Genomic DNA, 23,799 nt, shown 5'->3' with positions numbered 1-23,799 from the left:
TAAATGCATATGAAACCTGGGCTTTCATTGCTAGCATATAATTTCCTGATAAATTCTAAGCCCAATGATAACGGAAAAAATAAACATTCAATAATAAAAAAAAAATCTCCTGTGCTCGTATGGTGCCTCAAATAAATCACTTCTTTTAATTACACATAGAAAATACATATACAATAAAATCATAAAAAAGAGAAAAACATATATAAAATATGCAATAAATAAATACATGGTGCAAATACTGGTTAGCAATGATCAAAAGCATGGTGATTAGCAATGGTCAAATACCACCAACACCAAAAAAAAAAAATGGGTGCAAACAAACTGGTCATACACATTGGTCATATAGCAATGATCAAATGCAATGGTATGCTGATTAGCAATGGTGAAAAAACACCAATGGCAAAAAAAAAACACACAGCTGTGCTCATATGGTGCCCCAAATAGATTACCTCTTAATAACACATATAAAATACAGTAATATCATAAAAAAGAGAGAAACATATAAAAAATATGCAATAAATGTGTATGCTGATTAGCAATGATGCAAATGCTGATTAGCAGTGATCAAATTCAACAGTATGCTGATTAGCAATGGTCAAACACCTGTCCTGCAAAGTAATCTACAAATCTAAAATAATATTTAAAAAGTTCTAAATTTACTTTCAGCATTCTAATTACCAGGAAGCTCGGAAACAAATTCCCCCATGCAGCCAGTAAAGCCCCGCAAATTTCCCAGTACGCCACCTATTTAAACACTGAATTTCAGTTCTACATGAACCGCAAAATAAGTTTTGAAAGAAGGCTGATGATGAAGAAGAGATGCAACGGGCATTTAATAAGTAGAACAACGGCAAGATAATTAACGGGCATGCATAAAGATTCATGCTTTAGACCAAAATTTTAATTTTGCACATAAATGTTCCTGATGTAGGCAGCATTTAATCACCTAGCTGACAGGAGTAACTACTTTCATTTAACCTTGACTGAAGATCATGAATTCTAACAGGTTTAATTGGGTACATCATTTAAGAGAATGAACAGAGCAAATTTTTCTCAATTCATAGACTCTGATTGACGTGCACCAGCAATGCTACATTGCACAATTAACATTGCTCTGTATTCCACATATGGACAACGATTGCCATAGTGATGTGACATTGTTGATCACAGCATCTAAAAAAAAAATAGCGTTCTCTTTCCCCTTGTCTAGAGCAGGACAAAGTTTAAAATTAAAAACTGGAAATGTAACAATAATTTTTTGTTGTTTATGCCCACTTAATTCCATTAACATGTAGAAACTCTAAGCATAGATTGTATGAGAAAAAGCAGACGTGGAAAGTTGCTGTCTTATTCTAATACATGTTAACTTCTGCTATTCATTGCTCTCTTATAGTCCTAACAGTGTTTATTACCAAACGAAAAATTAAAACAATTTCCAGTGTCCGTTCCTATGTATTGCACAAACAGCAGAAAAATTATTCTGTCACTGAGTGCAGCCTGAAGATTTCTTTCAAATTAACACAAATATCAAAACTGAATTAGCTGTACAGTAGTAAAACATGAACAGTATGCGTATAATATATGGTGTCTGTACAGTGGTAAGGGTTAAGTTGTGTTTTGTGAGTGGTGCAGCTAGAGTTGCCCATAAGCTCAAATGCTGCAGCTACTATTTGCCTCGCTTGTTAACGTGTCTTGAGGCTGGCTTCCTAGAAGGGCCTGCAGCAGGGATGTCCAACTCCAGTCCTCAAGGGTAGAGGTCCTCACACATTTTTGGCACACCTCAAGTTATTTGATGTGACTGAATAAGGAAGGGTGTGGTTCATCAAGTAGACTACGTCTTTGTCTAGCTTAAACACTGGCATGGATATGGCCCTCAAGGACTGGAGATAGATATTCCTGGCCTGCAGGATCCAATTAGAGGTCCAGAGTACTCAGATAGCTAAAGTAATTAAAAGACATTGGGTTACTCAGAAAACTAAGAGGTGATAATTTCTACTACATGAGGAATTTCTGGGTGTTCAAAACTAAGCTTTCACACATTACCTTATCACTTAAAGGAATACTTAAGTCAAAAAAAAAAATGACATTTACTCACCTGGGGCATCCCTCAGCACCCCGAAGCTGGATGGTGCCCTCGCAGCCCCGCTCCGATCGTCCTGTCCCCGCCGGCGGCTACTTCCGGTTCGGCGACAGCCGCCGACAGGCTGGGAACGCGGCTGATTTTCCGCGTTCCCAGCCGCTGCTATCACTCTCTATGCTGCTATAGCGTCTATATAGACGCAATAGCAGCATAGAGAGTGATAGCAGCGGCTGGGAACGCGGAAAATCAGCCGCGTTCCCAGCCTGTCGGCGGCTGTCGCCGAACCGGAAGTAGCCGCCGGCGGGGACAGGACGATCGGAGCGGGGCTGCGAGGGCACCATCCAGCTTCGGGGTGCTGAGGGATGCCCCAGGTGAGTAAATGTCATTTTTTTTTTTTTGACTTAAGTATTCCTTTAAAGAAAAAAAAAAGATGACAAAAGCTGGTAGGTTAGGGGGCAACTCCAACTCTCAGGGTAAGTGATTGTTACATACAATTTCATGGTCCCAAATGGAGAAAAAAAAGCATTGAAAAAGGCAGCCTAAAAAATGTAAGGATTGATAGTGAGTGGTGAAATGAACACAGTAGTGGGCATATTGGAAGATAAAAGAAAGGCAACTGGAGCACCAAAAACTAGAGTGTTGGTATTGAGTGGTGATAAAAGCACAGTAGTGGGCATTGTGGAAGATAGAATAAAGGTAACTGGAGCACTACAAGCCAGAGTATTGATAGTGGGTGATGACATGAACATGGTAGAGAGCATTTTGGAGGATATATGAAAGTTAATTGGAGCACCACAAGCTTAAAAGCTAGAATGTTGGTAGTGGACAGTGATATGAACACAGTTGTGGGTGTCTTAGAAAATAGAAGAAAGATAACTTGAGCTCCACAAGCTTGAGATACAAGACTCAAAACTTGAATGGAGGATGGAAGACTGGACTCATGGAGATACTGTATGTTCAACCTTGAAAGAATAAATGTACATTTTATTTGTTCAAGGGGAAGAAAGGCAATAAATATCATTGAGCAGGATTGTTTGCTTGAGGTATTGACTAGTGTTGGTGTTCGGGATAACAAATTTGGAACACCCGAATTCTGCTGAACACAACACTTCGTACCATTTCTGTACCGAATAAGCAGACAGGGTAAGAGGGAGTTCACTACTTGTGCATTATGGCATGTTTCACATAACTCCAATGCTTATCCTTCGAAAGCCAGAAGGAGGAAATATCGGAGTTACGTGAAGTATATACTTCACGTGAACTATACTTCACAGTATGTGAAGTATAAGTAGTGAACTACCCCTGACTCTGTCCACTTGTTCGGTACTGAAATGGTACTGAAGTGTGGTATTCTTCAGTATTATGTTGTTCCAAAATCATTATGCCAAATTTGCACACCAACACTAGTGTTGAGCCATCAAGGTTTCCAGGGCTCTTTCATGAGACTAAATAAAGCAATGGACAATAGACCTCCAAAGCCCAAATTTGTACACCAGATTGTCTGCCCAAGACATTTGAGTTGGGAAAGGGAACTAGACAGAGGGGTCCATTATCACCTCTCTTATTAAATTTGGCTTAGGAGATATTAGCAGAAATATTGAGATGAGAAAATTAGGTTGGAAATTAGCAAAGTTGAAATATGTCAAGCAATATTTAATTGCGGATGTCTTCCCCTTTTTGAATAACCCTAAACAGCAAGTCCACAAATGTTTAAAACCGTTGCTGGGTGTCCTGCTGATCTTTCATGCATCAGTAGTGACTGAATTACTCACCCTAAGCAAGCATGTAGCAAATCCAGTCAAATGTCCGTCAAGGTTAGGCACCACCAGGAAGGTCTTAGGGTTAGGTACCACCAGGGTTTTTTGGGGGGGTTAGGCAATACCATAGGGGGGTCTTAGGGTTAGGCATCACCAGGAGAGGATTCTGTGTGAGAGTAGGGAGAGTTAGGCTATAGTAAAATATTGATAAGAATTAAAGATATTTTACTATATGAATTAAGTCGTACTATATTCGTAAATGAAATAATATTTAAACTGGTCCTCAGTTTAGTAAACATAAAAATAGAGATTACAGTGGGGAATAGTAGAATATCAGTATTATAAACTATATTTTACGTTATATCCTGGCACCCATTTTACTGGATAACTTTAATATTGTTTATATCTGGCACCCTTTTTAAGTGGAGCCTTTATTGTATGCACTCTTTGATTGGGTTAAGTCTCCCTAATGTTAAGGACAATAACTTGGTTTGTCTTTTGAAAAAACAAAACAAATCGGTTCTAAAATTATGAAAGCCTTTTGGCCTTTTTACAGGCTAAATCTTGAAACTTTACAGTTAGCATTAAATATAATGTTATTTTCAGGTCCTATACTGGTTTGGAGACTAAACTTGAAGACTAAAATGTATTCTTAAAATGTATGCTCTTGTGGGAAATTTGATCTCAAAGCTTAGAAAAAAGTGCTTCCTTTTGTGGAGTGGCAAAAGTGTCACAAAACTTGGACGCTTGTTTGAAATTGCAATGGTGCAACGGTTGTCTTTTGAAGAGGTTATATATAGACCCATTTTGAGTTTTGATTTTCCTTCATATGGACAAATAAAACCATTTTTGTCCTCAAAACTGAGCAACAAAACAACAATCACACAGGCCACGTTCTTGTCACTCTGAGAACATAGTACATCTTTATCCGAATCGTATAAAGGTCTTAGAGTAATTGTTCAAGAGAAGGAGGTGAATACCAGCATGAAGAGCTGACAGAAAGACAACCAAACAGTAGGAGACAAAATCATAAAGGGAAACAAATAAAAAGTGCAGATGCTCTCACCCAATGATAAAATGTAAAGACAAATATAAACTAATTAACTGTCTTTTCTATAATGCTCTTCTCCCAAAGACTCTGTAAACTGCCATAGGCAGAGGGCCTGATCCAATTTACTTTTTCTCCTAAGTTTTCTCCTAGGTGATATTTACACATTATCAATAAAATGCCATTTAAGCCACCAGCAAGCAGGAAAATACTCACGGCCGATCGACCATCCAATGTGATTATTATAATTTAATTGGATGAAAATCGCCGCTGCCAAGTGCATGCCTGGCTGACAAAGCAACCAATTTCAAGACAAAAATTGCGCATGCTGCAAGATGTTGGGCCGACTTGCTCAATCGGGTGTGGAGCGGGAACGGTGTGCAATTTCACGACGATCAATGAATGCGCCGAAACCCCTGATACTGCCCCCTAATGTAAAATTTCCCCCAGTGTATAGCATACATTATCTGTCCACGGCCTGCGCTTGTCCGTCTGCTGCTTTGGGCGCACCCTCTCCATACATGCAGGCCCAACGTGGTTTGCTAGTAAGGGCACGCGTGTTGACGTCACACACACGCGCCCTTGCTAGGAAACCAAGTGGGGTGCACATGTATGCAGGAGGAATCCTGGAAGCCAGCGGGGACAAACGCAGGCCGTGGACAGGTAATTTATACTTTACACTGGACACCGGGGGGACATTTTACATTGGGGACAGTGTCGGCGGATGTGGCGCACAAGGATGAAATTGATTGGGAATCGCCCTGTGGTGTATGGGCAGCTGATAGATCTCTCTCTAATCAGATTCGATTACAGAGAGATTTGTCTCTTGGTTGAATCTTCCTACACATCGCTAGATGTACCCTCTTTCCCTGAAAATAAGACCTACGCTGAAAATAAGCTCTAGCTGGTATTTTGCGCCCCCCCCCCCCATATGTGAGTGATGCCTGGCATCTGCACCAGTGTAGAGATCAGTGTACAATGAAGTTGGTGGTTGTTAGGGTGCTAGAATTTATGTAGCATTAGAAGCATGGTTAGGAAGGGCGTGGCCATGGCTGGAGGGGCAGTGGCAAATGGAATTCAGAGACACACTGCAGCTCAGGAGAACTTTGTAAGAGACAGCAAAGACTGCTGCTGAGGGAGTAAGATTACAAGCTTAATTGTACATTAATCCTCTAATTTGAACTCTGTAGGTAAAGGAATAAAATAACTTCCCACACATCATTCCTTATGGCATTTCTATATTCTTAGATCTGTGCAAACATATTCTTTATCTTTCAAGCTGCATTCTTCTGCATTTTGATGCATTATAAAACTAACATACATGAATTCTGTAATAAGGAATATAAGCCAACTGATATTTCCATGCACAGATAAAGTTCTTTTGAAACAGAGGCTGTGCTGTCTTTTACAGGAGCTAGACACCAACCTGGCCGCCTTAACAGCTGCCTTCGAGAAAGCCACTGCAGAGAAAATCCGCTGTCAAGAGGAAGTGAACAGAACTAACAAGACCATTGAGCTGGCCAACAGATTAGTGAAAGGTCTGGAGGTGAGGTCCTACAGGGCAGGCTAATGAAGCAACCTACAGAAAGTACTTCTTTGTTATACACTACTGATCTGGTAATAACAGAAGCACTTAGCTGGGAAACTGATGAGCTGAAAGGAATTATATCATTATCATGCATTTATTTTCATGGCAGAAACGCGTTTCTGACCTTTCCGGGTTTCCAGCATCTCTTTGTCGAGCTTCAACAAGGACGTAAAATGGCTAGCCTGATCAGAAGCAGTACATTTTGGAATATTAAGTATTATGTACCCGCCGTAAATGTGATTAATTAAAATTCAAGGAACTCTAATAACAATAAAACAATGTTAATGGGGCTTTTAAGGACTACTACGCACATGAATATGTTGTCGCTGGGCCATTTCATTAACCCTTAAAGGATAAGAAACCTTCCTAAGAATTTATTTTTTTTGGTTAAGAGCATTGAGCACATGACTGGTTGGTTGGGGGTTAATTTGTTATGGTGAGTTGCATCAAGCTATTTTTTATTTTTCGAGGATAAATGGATGCGGAAGGCATTACCAGCCGATCTTATTCTTCAACATCAGTTTTAATTCACTCACTAAATCACACAAATTCCTACAATGTCCGTCTACAGATTAATTTGGTGAATTCGCCTCTATGCTTGACTGCGGTTCAATGTGTTATTTCATTGTAATGGGACGTGATTGAATTTCAATTGCAAAACCAAATAAAAAGGAAGGTAAGCGGCAGGAAAAATCACACCAAAAGATTTATCTGAATTTTATTTATTGCAGTGGGGCCTGGTTGCAGACAATTCCCAGAGGGGTGATAGTAGCTTATCAAAGCCGACAGTCTTTGATCCATCTCTGTTGTCCACAAACTAGCATAATCTGGGAAAGAGGAGAGTAAACCGCAGAAAAGGATATCAAAAGATTTATCTTTTTCCTTTATGACTGCATTGGGTTTGGTTGCACAATTCCCAGTGGAGCTCTTGTGCAGTAAAAGTATCTTTCCAAAGATGACAGCCTTCTATGCTTCTCTGCATCCCACAAATGATGTATTGATTAAGCATTCATTAACTCACACCATGACATCACATGACTGTTAATATAGAATTATGTGGACACAAATATGGATGCGAAATGACTTAAGAAATGACTTATGTTTTTAAGAAGCTGCTCACTCATTGGCTGTCCTGCTCATGCTCACACTTAAAGGACAACTGTACCGAGAGGGATATGGAGGCTGCCATATTTATTTCCTTTTAAACAATATCAGTTGCCTGGCAGCCCTGCTGATCTTCTCACTCTAATACTTTTAATCATAGACCCTGAATAAGCATGCAGTATATCAGGTGTTTCTGACATTACTGTCAGATCTGAAAAGCTACATGCTTGTGTCTGGTGTCATGCAGACTCTACTGCAGCCAAATAGATCAGCAGGGATGCCAGGCAACTGGTATTGTTTAAAAGGAAATAAATATGGTACTCTTTATATACCTCTTGTTACAGTTATTTACTCACTGGTCTGTAATGAGCATACCGCCAGTAAAGTCTGCCATTCCAAATCGCTTGCTTTTTTTTTTGTTTATGACTGACTATGTACCTAAGCTGCTGAATGAGCATGCCACCCAGGAAACTATCAACTTAACAAAAAAAAGTCATCATTGCCATCTTTCACATTTCTTTAATTGCAGGCTTGTGTAAATGAGCTGCAGATTTAAATTAAAATTTTGCTTTTATAGGGAAAAAAAACAATCCCTTTAGTTCAGCTAAACCCACTCAGATCCTCCTCTATGATCCAAATGCAGGCTGTCAGTGTCAGGTTTGGAGCATCCATTCTTTTGCCTACAATTCAGTTTCTACAGTTGTGGAAAACAAGTAAGGCCCAGTGCACACCAAAAACCTCGAGCAGATCTGCAAAACGCTAGAGGTTTTTGAAGCAGATTTCAGAGCGATTCTAGGCATGTTTAGAGACGTTTTCTAAACATGCCTAGCGGTTTCTGGAGCGTTTTTCTGTAGCAGATTGCAAATATTGTTACAGTAAAAGCTGTTACTGAACAACTCCTGTAACAAAACCCCCCGGGAAAGCCGCTCTGATCTAGCGTTTTTCAGAGCGGTTTTCCACTTTCCTATACTCTAACATTGAGGTAGAAACGCCTCAGAAATCTAAAAAATGCTGCAGCCCCCGAGTTTGCGTTTGTGGAAAAAACAACCCGCTCTGGTGTGCACCATCCCATTCGCTTTCATTAGCCAAGCAATTTTCCCCCTGCAAGCGTTTTAAAAAACGCTCCAGAACCGCTCTGGTGTGCACCAGCCCTAACAGTGCACCCTGCTTTGCGCAGCTGAACACTTCTAAAGAAGAGCACTGTCTTTACAGATTTCATGTTCAAAAATACACTGTATGTGCAGTTAGTAGTAGTTTGGGTAACTCATACTTGCTTGGAAATTGATCCAGTAGGTAAATGTAATAAATGTTTTACAGAAGAGCAGTGTCAGTAACACCTTCTATATGTATTGCAGTCAGAGAATGTCAGATGGGCTCAGTCAGTAGCCTTATATCGAAAACAAGATCAAACTCTGTGTGGAGATCTCTTGCTCACAGCAGCCTTCATTTCCTACGCCGGCTCCTTCTCAAAGAAGTATCGTTACGAGCTTGTGGAGTACTTGTGGTTGCCGTTCCTAAGGTCCCAGAAGGTATTGTTTTCTTTATGAGCTTTTCACACCAAACGTAGAATGAAAAATCCATAGTATTTTTTTATTGGTCTTTATGGTTAATTACTATTATGTAAAATGACAAATGTTCCTTCTTGGATGTATTTCTTATAATGTAGTACATGGTTAATTCAGAGAAACAAAACAAAAACAAAAAAACTTCAGCAAGGTACCATGCAACCAGTGATTATTATTATTATTATTAAGCAACTTTATTCACAAAGTGCTAATATATTACGCAGCACTGTACAATAGATAGCAGCCACAATACATCAGCATACAACATAACACAGGGACATTACAGTCACAGGACATTCCAGAGACAAGTCACATATGGTGGCAGAGAAGAGCACTCAGGGGAGAGGGCCCTACAAAATAGGCTTACAATTATTATTAAACACTTTCCTGCACTGAACTTTTACAATTACATAACAGACTATCCCGTTTATGATCACACTCTGCTAATTGCTATGATTATGAGGCTCCACACGGACTGACTGGTTTCTCAGCACTGTCCAATTGCTGAGTCTGCAAGTTGCTTGCAAAAAGTCATGCAGATTGCTGCCTGCACAAACACATAAAAATGATCAGTAAATTAACACTTTTTAGGCAGCTCAGAGAATATGGTATTGTATACATTAACTGTGTTAGGGGATAAATTTAGTGAATGCTCCCAAATGTCCAGTGCCTAGGAGATTAATAGATAGCTCCCTGTTCAGTTGGAGGGAAGGCATAGCATACTAGTATAGCATACTACTGCTTACATTCAGTGTAGCTGCCACATTTACATCAGTCATGTGATAAGGCTCTAGGGAGAAAGTGAAGCTAAGCTAAGTCTTATTAATAGTTTCGTCACTTAAAAAAAACAACAAAAAAAACAAACATAAGTCCTTTCTTAGTGCAGTGTAGCAAATGCATTGGAATAAGGAGATTTTAACTGTATTTTGGCTTTAATGTGCACTTTGTTTGAAGAAGAAAAAAAAGTTTCCAATGAGATAGAAGACTGTATATTTCCAGGAAGGACCAATGACTCCCTTCTACAGGCAAAGAAGAGATAATAAACGTGTTCTGTCGTGACTGATCACTGTTCTAGAAAACAGGTTAAGGTAGATGTATCAAGCTAGCTAAGGAGTCATGTGAATTCTTTGCCTGGTGCTGACATCATCAGCGAGATGGTAATCGCCATGCAGGCAAAAATATTAGCAGTAGATATTGGCTATGGCAAAAAGTGACAGTTAAAGCGGAATATAACCCTGCATTTCAACTTTGCTCTAAAACATTATTTACAGTATATTATATGCAACCAGCATTTTTTTTTTTACTAGACCAGCATTGGAAGGGTTACACAGGGCTTTAAAGTTCCTGGAGATTTCTGCAGACGCATCCAAAGCTGACATAGAAATATTTTGTTTACATAAATGTATCTAAGTGTTGAATGTGACTCACTCTCTCTGACTGAGAAGGAGTTGGAGGACAGCCAAAGAGTGTGTAACATTTCTCAATAGATACATTTAACTAAATAGAATGTAACAATCTGAACTTCTGCATATCTCTCCACGGAACTTTAAACCTCTGTGTTTAACCCTTCCAATGCTGGTCTAGTAAAAAAAATGCTTTTTGCATATAATATGCTGTAAATAATGTTTTAGAGGAAGGTTGAAATGCAGGCTTATATTCCGCTTTAAGCGTACTGTATGTATTAAGGGAGAACTATCACAACAAAAATTGTAAAATACATACGTATAAAATGTAGATTTCTCCATGAGTAAAATCCACTATAAAATACTTTTTTTCCCTATGTCACCATCATTTAAAGTAAGCAGTGAAAATCTGACAGGTTTTGGACTAGTCCATCTCCTCATGGGGGATTCTCATGTATTTCTTTATTTACAAGAGCACTTACAAAATAACAATTGCTCAGTCCAACTGTAAAAACAGTGTTAAAATGGGCAGGGAGGCTGTCTTTGTATAGATCCTTTCCAAGAAGTGCCTTTTTAAAGAATAAAGGTTATACTGAGAATCTCCCAGGAGAAGATGGACTAGCCCAAAACCTGTCAGATCTGTCAGCTTTTTACTACCTACTGTGCAACATAGGAAAAAGTGAATTATAGGGCATTCTTATTCTGAGAGAACTGCAAATTTTAGGAATTTTACAATTTTTCATGATAGTTGTCCTTTAGGCCCCTTTTACACTAGGACACTGCATTGCCCCGCGCTACGCTTCCCCACTACATCCCCTCCACAAGGGCTATGCACGTCTATAAAGACTTGCACACTTTTACGTGATACACGGCTGTGCGCCGGGAGTATCCAAATTGCTACAATCCCAATGCAAAGTCTGCAGCACGTCGTCACATGATCCGTTCCTACCGCACGGATTATGCAGCAATGCAAGTCAATGGGTAATGCAGCAAGAGTAAACGATGGGAGTGCAGTGTGAAGCGGCATGCCTGCGCAGACCGACAGGAATCCTGATAACATACTTCCTGCCCAGCAGGGTGTACATCACTGAGTGGGGGATGCATATGACTCTTTTGCTACACCATGGCGCAGAGTCATATGAATACAGGTTTCAGCGGTGTGGTGATGCGGCGGCAGGTTCCCCTGCCATGCAATCACAGCGCCATTTAGGTTTAAAAGGGAACTAAAGAGAGAGGTATATGGAGGCTGCCATGCTTATTTCCTTTTAAGCAATACCATTTGCCTGGCAGCCCTGCTGATCCTCTGCCTCTAATACTATTAGCCATAGCCCCTGAACAAGCATGCAGATCAGGTGTTTCAGACTTTAAAGTCAGATCTGACAAGACTAGCTGCATGCTTGTTTCTGCTGCTATTCAGATACTACTGCAGAGAAATAGACCAGCAGGGCTGCCAGGCAACTGGTATTGATTAAAAGGAAATAAATATGGCAGCCTCCGTATACCTCTTACTTAAGTTCCCCTTTAAAAGGTGCCTTAAACATGACTGTTATTTCAGGATGCAAATAGATGTAATCATTTGCATAACTTGTCATCTTCTTAGTATACCGTTAATTATTAACCATTTTGCAATGGTTTCACATTTTGTCAATCAATACACTTTTCACTGCATAGTACAATAATACACCCAGGAGTTTCATCTGCTTTGATATGTTAATGTGTGGTATGGTGTGGTGTGGTGTGGTGTGGTAGGGACCACAGAGCTTCCCATGCATTAAGTGTAACATGGTGAGTTTATAGTAATGCATGTCCTTGTTTGTTTTAGTTCCCTATTCCAATGACGGAAGGACTCGATCCAGTAAGCATGCTGACAGATGATGCAACCATTGCAAAATGGAATAATGAAGGACTGCCCAGTGACACCATGTCTATCCAAAATGGCACAATACTATCAAACTGCGAGCGCTGGCCTCTGATGATAGACCCCCAGCTGCAAGGGATTAAATGGATTAAAAGCAAATATGGGTCCAGGCTAAAAGTTGTTCATTTGGGACAAAAAGGGTAAGGATTGAATTTCTCCATGTTTTTTTTTCTGTGCATTCTAATACTGTATCTGCATTTCAACCCATTACTATTTATATATTTCAATATTTTAAAAGAAGCTCTCAAAGGGTCAATAGCTATTTTTTATTCCTCTCTATAGGTATGTTGACGTCATTGAAGAAGCAGTTGCTGCAGGAGACCCAGTTCTCATTGAAAACTTAGAAGAAACACTTGATCCAGTACTTGACCCCCTACTTGGCAGGCACATGCTTAAAAGAGGGAGGTAAGTTTTTCTTCTGTGTACCGCTTTGTGAGCATAATTTCTATAACCCAACCTACTGTACCCTCAGTGCATCAAGGTGACCAGCAACTATGTCTATTTTAGTAGTTATATGTAGAGGGTGAAGACATTTTCTTTAACTCATATTTCACTTCTTTGTGAACAAAATTGTAAGGTTTTCAGTATAAAACGGGAAAGCTCTCTGATCACATGGGGCACCTTTGGTTCAAGTGTGTGTGGCTGTCTGTGGCTGATAGGATATAACTATAACGTCCCTGTAGTCCCGCCGCTCCCGATGCGAGCACACCTACCCGGGAGGGAAGAGTCATGTGTCATATGACAGCTGACATCTCCCATCACTGAGCAGAAGCCATGGGGATTGGCTCCTGATTACACGGCCGATCATAGTGATCACTGAAGCACAGCGGCGGCTGAACAGGAAGAAGAGGACCGGACAGGACCTCTCCTGACGTTCCTGATTATGGGGTTGATTCAGTAAACCCTGCTAAAACTAACTTAGCATGCATTGCCCATACACCAATCTCTATTCTGTTGCGTTCTAATGTTCGGCACCATAACGCACTGTCAGGCGCAGGCCATGCATCGGGAACGCACGCACTAAATCACTTTTGTACATGCATTGTGTATTGTGAAAGAGTTTCATCGTTTATCAGTGTGGGTCCATTTTAAAGTTAATCTGTGTCACATACAATTGGTGTAGAAAAAAATCATTCCTTTAAAATTTTCACATTTTTCTGCTTTGCTGCCTGAAAAAAAGTCACGTGCACATAATTTTTTTTTCCGCAGCTGTATTTATTCAGTTGAAAGTACGGCAGCCAAACTGAAGATATAATAGTTTTTTTTATAGTTCTGAAAAAAAACCTGTATTACATCTTATTAATAACACCACTGAACACCACTGAAGGGTTTTACCCCTTGAGCACCAGAGCACCAGAGCAATTTTCACCTTTCAGCGCTCCTTCCATTCATTCGTCTATAACTTTATCATTACTTATCATTACTTATCACAATTAAATGAACTATATCTTGTTTTTTCCGCCACCAATTAGGCTTTGTTTAGGTGGGGCATTATGCCAAGAATTATTTTATTCTAAATATGTTTTAATGGGAAAATAGGAAAAATGTGGGAAAAAATTCATTATTTTTCAGTTTTCGGCCATTATAGTTTTTAAATAATGCATGCTACTGTAATTAAAACCCATGTAACGTATTTGCCCATTTGTCCCGGTTATAAAACCGTTTAAATTATGTCCCTATCACAATGTTTGGCACCAATATTTTATTTGGAAATAAAGGTGCATTTTTTTCAGTTTTGCGTCCATCCCTAATTACAAGCCCATAGTTTATAAAGTAACAGTGTTGTACCCTCCTAACATAAATATTTAAAAAGTTCAGTCCCTAAGGTGACTATTTATGTATTTTTTTTATTGTACATTTTAAAAAAAATGTAATTACAAAAAAAAAAAAATGGGGAGTGTGGGAGGTAATGAGTTAATTTTTTGTGTATAAGTAATGAATTTGTATGTGAAAAATGCTTTAGGGTGTAGTTTTACTATTTGGCCACAAGATGGCAACAGTAACTTTTTGTTTAATGTGACCTTCAAGCGCCCTTCCGGACGCTTGGAGGAGGTACTAGGAGGCTGGGTAAGTGTTTATTTTTCACAATGATCGCACTGCTTATCGGAGAAGCAGCGGATCATTGCGGGGCTTAGATCAACGAACGGGAATGGATTTTGCCGTTCATTGATCTCCGGGCGAGCGGCGGGCGGCGTGTTTACGAGCGGGAGTGCGCGCTAGAGCAAGCGGGAGCGCGGGCAGCGGCGGGATCGCGGAAAGTACGGATTTCTCCATCCTGGGGATGAAAGGATGGAAAAAGGGACGGAGAAATTCGTACGGGCGGGGGTAAAGTGGTTAAACCTCTTTGGGATACTTTCCTGCCAACTATTAACATCTAGACTGTGCAGTATTTTGTCTCTCTTTTTTACTAAATTGTTTAAGCTCAGTCAAATTGGATAGTGATGGTTGGGGAACTGCAGTTTTCCAGTCACTCCAAACATTTTCAATACAGTTTAGGTGTGGGTTCGGACTGTGTGGTTTCTGATTAAAAAATGTGATATTATTTTGCGCAATCAATTTTTCCTTCTATCCTGGTAAATAGGCAGAGACCATTAGGTGAGAACAATTCCCACAACAAGATGTTAACACCTCCATGCTTCCTGTAGACATGCTGTGCTTTGGATCAGCATATACTTTTTAGTATCAAGTCCAAACAGTTTGATTTTAGTTTTCTCTGATTGCAACACGTTTACCATTTAACCTCATACACTTCAAGGCGTGTTTTGGCAAATCTGAGCCCAGACATGATGTGTTTTTTCTTGAGGAGTGACTTTTTTCTTGCAACCCTCCCACATAAGCCACATTTGTGGAGCACTTGTAATATTGTCACATACACATAATGCCATAAAATTCTTCGCCATAAAATCCTATAACTGTTTCAAAATTGCCATAGGGCTCTTGATAGTGTATTTTACCAGTTTCCTCCTTGCTCGTTTATCCAGTTTGGCCTGAATCAGAAAGGGTCCTAGTAGTACCAAACACTTTTCACTTCTTAGTTACAGACTTTACTGTGTTTCTAGGGATTGTTAAAGCCTTTGAAATGTTTCTGTACCCAGCTCCTGACTTATTCCTGTCTACACCTTGATCCCTGGGATCCTTTGAGAGTTCCTTGCCCAGAGTTGGTGTTTGCTTTCATTTGCACTACCAAGCACTGCAATGCTCTAGGTATAGGTATTTTTATCCTGAACTAATCAGAATTATTACAACTGGTGGAAGCCAATCAGCTTGGTGTGCACTGTATAAGGTGAATAGTTACACCAGATAGCATTTACAAGAATTTTTAAAGGTGTGTGTGTGTGTGTGTGTGTAGGGGGGGGGGGGGTGGTGCAAAAAAACAATTCTAGTCAGGCTGGTAAATATTCTCTGTTAAGGGGCCCATACACCTAACGATTTTCCCGCCGATATACAGCAGATTCGATCACTGTGATTGAATCTGCTGTGAAATAGTTGCGCAAACGCTGACAGAACGATCGATTTCCGTCCGAGATCAATCGTTCCCGTTGATTCCCCTCGATCCGTCCGTGCGGAAGATCTTGCTCGATTGCCGGCGGGTCGGGAGTGCGTCGATAGCGGCGCTCGAATTCCCGACGACCGACGCTAGCTGCAATACATTACCTGCTCCGCCCGGCATGACTCCCCCGGTCCGGCTGGCTTCACTGAACTTCCTGTCCTGGCAGGAAGTTTAAACAGTAGAGCTCCCTCTACTGTTTAAACTTCCCCCGGACAGGAAGTTCAGTGAAGCCACCAGCCGGACCCGGAGACCAGCGTGGAGAAGAAGACAGCGGAGACCGGGGGAGTCATGCCGGCTGGAGCAGGTAATGTATGCAGGGGGGGGGGGCGGCGGCGGCAGCAGCTTCACAGATTGTGATCGATATAATGCGGAAATCGATTCACAATCTGTTTGCAGTAAAGGCAGCCATACGACCCCTCTCTGATCAGATTCGATCAGAGAGGGATCTATCTGTTGGTCGATCTGATGGAAAATCGACCAGTGTATGGCTATCTAGTTCAGCTTCTATGTGGAGATTCAGGTTATTACACATGCACATTTAAAAGGTCAAAACACTTAAAGATGAATTGTTAATGGCTGCTCTACAATAATGTACACTTTTTCTTCACCTTACCATGTAAGCCAGCCTATCGTGTAACTACATGCATGTTGTCAATCTCCTCAGCCTTAACCATCACTACGAGCCACTATCTTAATTTCTATAAATGTCTTTTTTTCCTCCTAATTACAGCGTCTGAGATTTCATCAGTTCATAACACATACGGGGTGTTTTTGCTGCAAATAATCAGCGTTTCATCTCTGATTAGGGTCACTTCATTATTCCCAATGTCTAATTAAGCTGATCAATTACAGTAATTTATTTTGAAAGCGCAGCAGAGCTAGCCCAGCCAGTCATGTTCCAATTACAAGTTAATACAGGATGTGTGTGTATGTGACAGTAACTGTATTAGCCTCATGATTTTTTTTTTCTAAGCCTTGAAAAATATTTGGCTTTCTTGCACAAACTCCCTGTCAGACACCCCAGTTCATAACTGTAGCTGAGCCCTTGGCATGCTGAGTATTGATCGCTCCAAACGCACTTGCACAGTTCAACACGGCTTTGAAAGGTATGTTTAATTTCTCACTCTCTTGGGGGTATTTGATTCAAGGAGTGATTTCATTGCGTGTTGTGACTCAGAAAATGACTACTACTTAGAGCAACATTGGTTGCGACTCTGAATTTCAATGACTGTTGACTTCAAAACAAACACTTTGTCAGACAGAGGTGACAGAAGAACTTGAAGAATCTACAGAGGACACAAACAAATCCCACTTTCGATAGTATTTTGAATTGTCATATGGTAGTTTGTTGATTTTATGAGGTTATAAAATGACTGAGACAAGGCTGTATTATTTCATCGGTCTTATTTGGTTTATATACTGAATACGTCATGTACGATCCCGATTTAAAGGATACATCCGAGCTTAAAAAAACACGAGATCTACTTACCTTGGGCTTTCTCCAGCCCCTGGCACCCTATCTTTCCCTCACTGCAGCTCTAGTGTTCCCGGATCTCCTCCATTGCAGGTCGTCATCTACTGCGCCTGCGCAAGTGCATTAGCGCCGCCTGGAGTGTTCTGCGCCGGCGCAGAAGTACTGCACCTGTGCAGGACGCTCCCAGCTACATGAGCACAATCATGAGCGACTCACTCAGACGAAATAGATGACGACCTGTGAGGTCAGCATCTGCAATGGAGGGGATCTGGGGACACCACAGCTGCGGCAAGGAACAGACAGGCTGTCAGGGACTGGAGGAAGCCCCAGGTAAGTAGATCTATTTTTTATTTTATTTCGGATGTATCCTTTAAGATGAATCAAATGTTGAAATTTAAGTCGCTGGGAGAAATATTAAAGAGAACCTGTAGTGACCCTAAAAAAATAGCTAGATATGGCCCCAGACAGGGCGCAGGCAGTACTCACAGTCAGTGCTGCTCTTACACGAGCCCCTAATTAACTCCCACACAGCTGCCTAACCCTAACTGCCCCCTCCTATGATGTCCAACCACAACCTACCCTCCACGATGCCCAATCCTAACTGTTCCCCTGCCACAAACCCACCAATAATCACGCGACCTTTGCAGCTGTACACAAAAATATGGGGCGCCATGGAAGTTTAGCCGCCCATGTTATTATCGGTAATTGAGGGACATTTGGACTAATCCAGCTAATCCTTTGTGAACAGATAAGGAATAAATGGAGGTAGTGACAGATGTTGTTTTCTTGGGGCCAAAGACCACAGCAGATAGTAGCCAAGGCCAAGACATTAGATGATGTTTGCAGCTTAGAGGTAGGCTACAGTAAATCTGGACTAGATCACATGTGTCGAACTCCAGGCCTGAAGGGCCAGATCCATGCCAGTGTTTAGGATGGACTGAGAAAGAAAGGAATGTGTTCTACCTGATGGACCACACCTTTCCTGATTCAGACCCATCAATTCATTTGAGCTGTATCAAAAATGTGTGAGGATATCGGCCATCGTAGGACCGGTTTGACACCTGGACTAGATAATAAAGAGCGGAGATTATGGCTTCACCAAACATAGACAAGGAAAGTTACTAAACATTTGAAAAAACGGGGCTTAACTAGAAAGCACTGCCCCCCCCCCTCAAAAGTTTCAATGCCCTACCCTCCACTGTATGCCCACTGACCCCTCTTCCTGCGCTGCGCCCCCTCCGGCCCCTTACAACGGCCCTGGACAGGCCCCCTACCAGGCAGAGCCCCCACGGGCCTCCCCTGTGCCTGCATCCCTTGCAGGGTCTATTGTTTTGCCACTGGGCTGCTGAGCCACTACATATTTCCAGTAGCCCTAGTGTCCTTTCACTCATACTAGGCGATGCGTGTGCTTACAGACATATTGTACAGCTGTGAAAGCTAGACTATAAATTAGGCTATGTGCTGAAATAAATTAGTCTTTTGAATTATGGTGTATTTAAGAGTTTCCTTTATTGCAAAGACCTATAACGGGTCAGTACTCAGAGAAAAAAACAACTTGTGATCAGCCAGTAGAACAACATATAGGAACATTTAAACTCTAGTACTTTGACCATATAGAACTACAAAGACAAAATTCACTAGAGATTACCTTGATGCTGGGAGTAAAATTAAGAGAAAAAGGAGAAGGAAGCAGGAGGAGCTAAGATGGATAGGTAGCATTCATGAACCACTTATGTACACATGCAGGGGTTCATAGTGACAGCTGCTTGGGAGGCAAGGCCAAAGGTTATGAAGAGTTAAATTACACTAAACAAGTGGAGACAGAGTTTGTCAGTTAAAAAAATATTATTTTTGCTGACTTTGTAAATGGTCAACCAGGGCCGGCTCAAAGGCAAGGCAGGTGAGGCGGTTTCTTTAGGTCTCATGTTTTAGAAAGCCCCACTTTTTTATATCTATTGCCTGTTAATGTACTCCCTCAGCCTGCCCTTCACCATTCTCAGCTCGGCAGTTATAAAAGAGCAGGAGATATGGCTGCTGGGCAGAGCAAACAGTCAGTGCAGTGCTGCCATCCTTAAGGTGGCCACTAACTGTTCAATTTCTAGAGAAAAATCATTCGAGCGATCAGAAATTCTGATCGGATTGGTTGTAAATAATCTCCATTGGTGGACACAATCGATTATGAATGAGTGAAAAAAATGTCGCCCGAATGAATTTTCGTCGAACGAAAATTTGGATTTTCTTGGTGGTCGTGATAGATAGGAAGCAAAGATTGGTTAGTTGATGGTGTAGTGAACGATTTTTTTTGTCCGATCAGAATTTCTGATCGCTCGAACGATTTTTCTCTAGAAATTGAACAGTTAGTGGCCACCTTAAGCTGTTCAGGATCCACTCTGCTCTACCTTGATTGGTCTGCTTTATCCAGTACCGCATCACTGTCCTCCCCATTCACTGACTAGCCTACCTACCTTAATGATCCTGTATCCCTAATGCCAGACCTTGAAGTCATGAGGTCAGGACGTTCCTGGGAGTCTGTTTCTGTGTCTCTGAGGAGATTTCTGCCATTGGGAGTTCTCAGTCAATGTCACTGGAAGAGTCGCTGCCACTGGATGGTCTTTACCCTTAGTGGGTTCTTTGTCACTAGGGGGGTTCTGCCATGGAAGAGGGGTTACTGGGCAATCTCAGTAACTGAGAAGGCTCTGCTACTGGAGAGGTGGGTCAATCCGTGTCACTGGGAAAGAAGTTTTTGTCAAAACAGAGGTGTCGATCCTTTTTACTGCAGGGTTAATTCCCTGGGGGAGCTCTGTCCATGTCAAGGGGGGATGTCTTATTAACTTGGGCATTGCCAACAGTGGAGGAATCTCTGTAAGTGTCATGGGGGGGGGGGGGGAGGGTGTATTGGGTTTCTGTCACTGTCATGTCTTGATAACTAGGAAGTTTCTGTTACTGGTGATTAGGGTCTCTGTCAGTGTCACTGACTACTTGCTCCATCCGGACTCCACTCATACCTGCTCTCTGGTACCTGTTCCCTACTTGCTGACCGCATGTTATCAGCCTGTGCTTGCCTACTGACCTTGCATCTGCCACATGCCTTTAACAATTAGGCTGCAGTTGGTAAGGTGCCCATACATCAGCAGTTTTTGTGGGCCAATCAACCTTGTAATTCAATAACTATATCGAATCGGAGAAAAATGTCTGCCAGATTGATGATTTGATAAATTTTGGGCTAAAATCAGTCGAATGGATCAATCAGACATACTGGAATATCTTGGTTGCAAGTGCTTTAACAGGTGTGCGGTGGCAACAGCTCTCGATATTATGATGACTGACACGGTACAGGCTATGTGGTACAGGCTATCGCAGTGATAGCAGACGTGGCAGTGATGGCCAGGAATCACACCGGCAGAAGTGGTGGCAGTGCTAGGCTGATCTCTGATAGATTTCATGCTGAAAACTATTGGACATTGGTCGGCGGTGTTATGGGCAGGCAACAGATCCCTCTCTGAACAAATTTGATCAGAGAGAGATCTGTCTCATGGTTGATCTGCACATACATCGCTGGATGTATGGGAAGCACCTTTAGTCTTCTAGTGATGACTTCTTGTCATGTTTACCATTACCTTTAATGGGGAACCATACTGATCAGAGCCGGGACAAGGTCCTTCATCACCCAAGGCTGAGACAGCAAAGTGCGCCCCTCCATCCCTCCAATCCCAGTCATCACACACTAATTGGTATTAGATTAAGAGGTGCCCCAGGGCCCCCAACATCCCCAACACCTTAATCTCTAGTTATCTGGCTTGCAGTCACTGCTATGTATGCCCTTTTCTTATTTCTTTGTGCTTCAAACACAATTGGGAATGACAGCTGAATGAATTGTGCACCCCCTCCTACACTGCGCCCCGAGGCTGGAGCCTCTTCAGCCTCTGCCTCAGCCCGGCCCTGATACTGATCCTAATGCAACAATAATGGTTAAAGCATCATAAAGTTAATGTACTTAAATGGATGACTCAGATTGATATATTGTTAATCTTATAGAAATGCAGCAAAAGTAACTGAAGTGGACAACAACAGCACTCAGCTGAAGCTGTCATCTAATAAGGAATGGGCTAGAAAATTCTCCAAGCCCATGCTTAGGACTGAACCACAGTCATTGGAAATGTTTAGCTGCAGTTATCACTGCCCTATATGAACACAAGTTACTGGAAGCAAAGGTTCACAGACTTTTGCCACATACAAATACAGTAGTATCTCGATTATCCAGCACTCACTGGAATAGTCTTTATGCCGAATAAGTGCTTTCTGGTTGCTTGAGACTCAATGTTAAAAATAGGCCTATACATTACTATACCCCACTCAATATTGATACCATGAACTCAGTACTAAATGTTAAAATACAATAATTAAAAGTATATTAACTTTGGAGAGGGTGTGGAACCCAGTCTTTAAATACAGCAGAGGCCACAAACAGCCTAACAAGTTGGCTTTCACCACTGTGAATACTGCTGGTTGAGACTGCTAGTTAGTTGAGTTTTGGATAACCAGGACTCTACTCTATATGACATTTGAGAATGTTTATCAATAAGTAAATGAACAACCATAATGTTTTTGGACTCAGTCCACCAGGTTTTTATTACCTAGCATAAGAACTTGCATGAAAAACAGACCATGTTTTTAGTCCCTTCAGTTATTTATCTAGAAATATTGAAAATGTAATAGGTTTTGTGTACTTTCAAGCACCACTGTAAATACTATTCTAAATTCAGGTCGATCGATCGATCGATAGATAGATAGATAGATAGATAGATAGATAGATACATGAATAATAACAGAAAAATACTGCATAAACATTAATGTATTTAGTATCGTTATAACATGTACAGTGGAAATAAGAGCAGCTTATTATGGTATTGTATGGAATGGATTCTGTCATAGTTTTGTACAGTATTTTCAGTGAGTTGCACTGGGCATTTCCTTTTAATTTCTATTTCACAGATGTGTTCGAATTGGAGATCGGGAATGCAAATTTCACCCCAAATTTCGACTGATTCTTCACACAAAACTTGCCAATCCACACTACAAACCTGAAATCCAGGCTCAGACTACGCTCATCAATTTCACTGTTACACGGGATGGTCTGGAAGATCAACTCCTGGCTGATGTGGTCAATCTAGAGAGACCCGATCTTGAGCAATTCAAGGTATAATCATCACAAATGTTAAAATATATTTTAATGTTGTATGAACATATTTTTTATGCTGCAAAAATATTACTCTAATGCATATACAGTACTTGGCCAAAGTTCTGCAGCACACTAATATATTTCTGAATTGCAAAAATGCACTGCCCATTCTAAGCAGCCTACAACTCCAAAGATGTCCCCAAAAATAACATAAATTAATTAGAAACTGGTTAAAATAAAAATAAGGGTGGGCATACCTTCAAAAAATTCATGAAACAAAAGATTCAGTCTCTCTATTTGATAAAGCACAATGAACGACAACTTGCGTTTAGGCCATGAAACCCGCTGCTATATCGAATAAAAAGTCTGAATCTTTTGTCCAGTGAATTTATTGAATGTAAATCCACACTTATTTTCATTTTAATCAGATTCTAATTATTTTATATTAATTTTCTCGAGTTGTTTCCTGCTTACTAGTGTCACCCCTGTGGGAACTTTGAGTCTTATGTTTTGCACATTTTTTGGGGGGGCACATTTTTGTTTGGGGGGGGGGGGAGCAACTTTCATTGAGCAAACAAGGCTGGGTGGGGACAGTGCTTCCCCACATGCCATCAAATGTTGTTGCCTTAGATATCAACACACAATTATGAATATTTTTAATCTGTGTTTGTCTTTACCAGATTGGGTTCCCACTGTCCCTATATTTTTCTTTTGCTTTTTAATCACGACCCATTCTAAACTTCATTTCATTTTCCCATGTGCCTAGGACAGTTTCAACAATAGTGGGTAATTTTTTCTGTGTTAGAAGGTGAGTGACTCATATGTCTCCTCCAACCACTTTTCAGATAACTAAGTAAAGATGGGTTACTCAGCTAGATGTCGTACTTGCATCCTCTAGCATTGTGTTCTGCACTCATGCGCTCCCATGAGCACTGTCACCCCCTTTATTAAGTACATGTTTGCATGATAACATAATAGAGTTTATGTGAGCATGTGCAAATTCAGGCAGAGGGAAGGCTAGTGCCCAATGCCAATTTTTTTTCAGCTTTGGTGCACTTCAGGCTCTACTTTCCGTCAAGACTTCATTATGATCATAGTCTGTCTGATTACATCTGGACCTGTTCTTCTCGTAA

General features: G+C 41.0%; 1 protein-coding gene across 4 annotated transcripts in view; it reads left to right on the top strand.

Moving 5' to 3' along the window:
* LOC137524955 (dynein axonemal heavy chain 11-like) overlaps nucleotides 1-23,799 on the top strand; it is a 378,600-nt gene that overhangs the window by 196,941 nt on the left and 157,860 nt on the right. For all 4 annotated transcript variants that reach the window (XM_068245507.1, XM_068245505.1, XM_068245508.1 and 1 more), the window contains 5 exons: nucleotides 6,297-6,431; nucleotides 8,933-9,106; nucleotides 12,368-12,603; nucleotides 12,746-12,868; nucleotides 22,480-22,684. In XM_068245507.1, the coding sequence (XP_068101608.1) occupies nucleotides 6,297-6,431; nucleotides 8,933-9,106; nucleotides 12,368-12,603; nucleotides 12,746-12,868; nucleotides 22,480-22,684 (873 nt within the window). The remainder of the gene's footprint in view (nucleotides 1-6,296; nucleotides 6,432-8,932; nucleotides 9,107-12,367; nucleotides 12,604-12,745; nucleotides 12,869-22,479; nucleotides 22,685-23,799) is intronic.

The sequence above is a fragment of the Hyperolius riggenbachi genome, chromosome 7, assembly GCF_040937935.1.
Source record: "Hyperolius riggenbachi isolate aHypRig1 chromosome 7, aHypRig1.pri, whole genome shotgun sequence".
NCBI classification, from domain to species: Eukaryota; Metazoa; Chordata; class Amphibia; order Anura; family Hyperoliidae; genus Hyperolius; species Hyperolius riggenbachi.
Note: the sequence above shows the minus strand (reverse complement) of the source record. Positions and strands in the feature narration are given on the sequence as shown.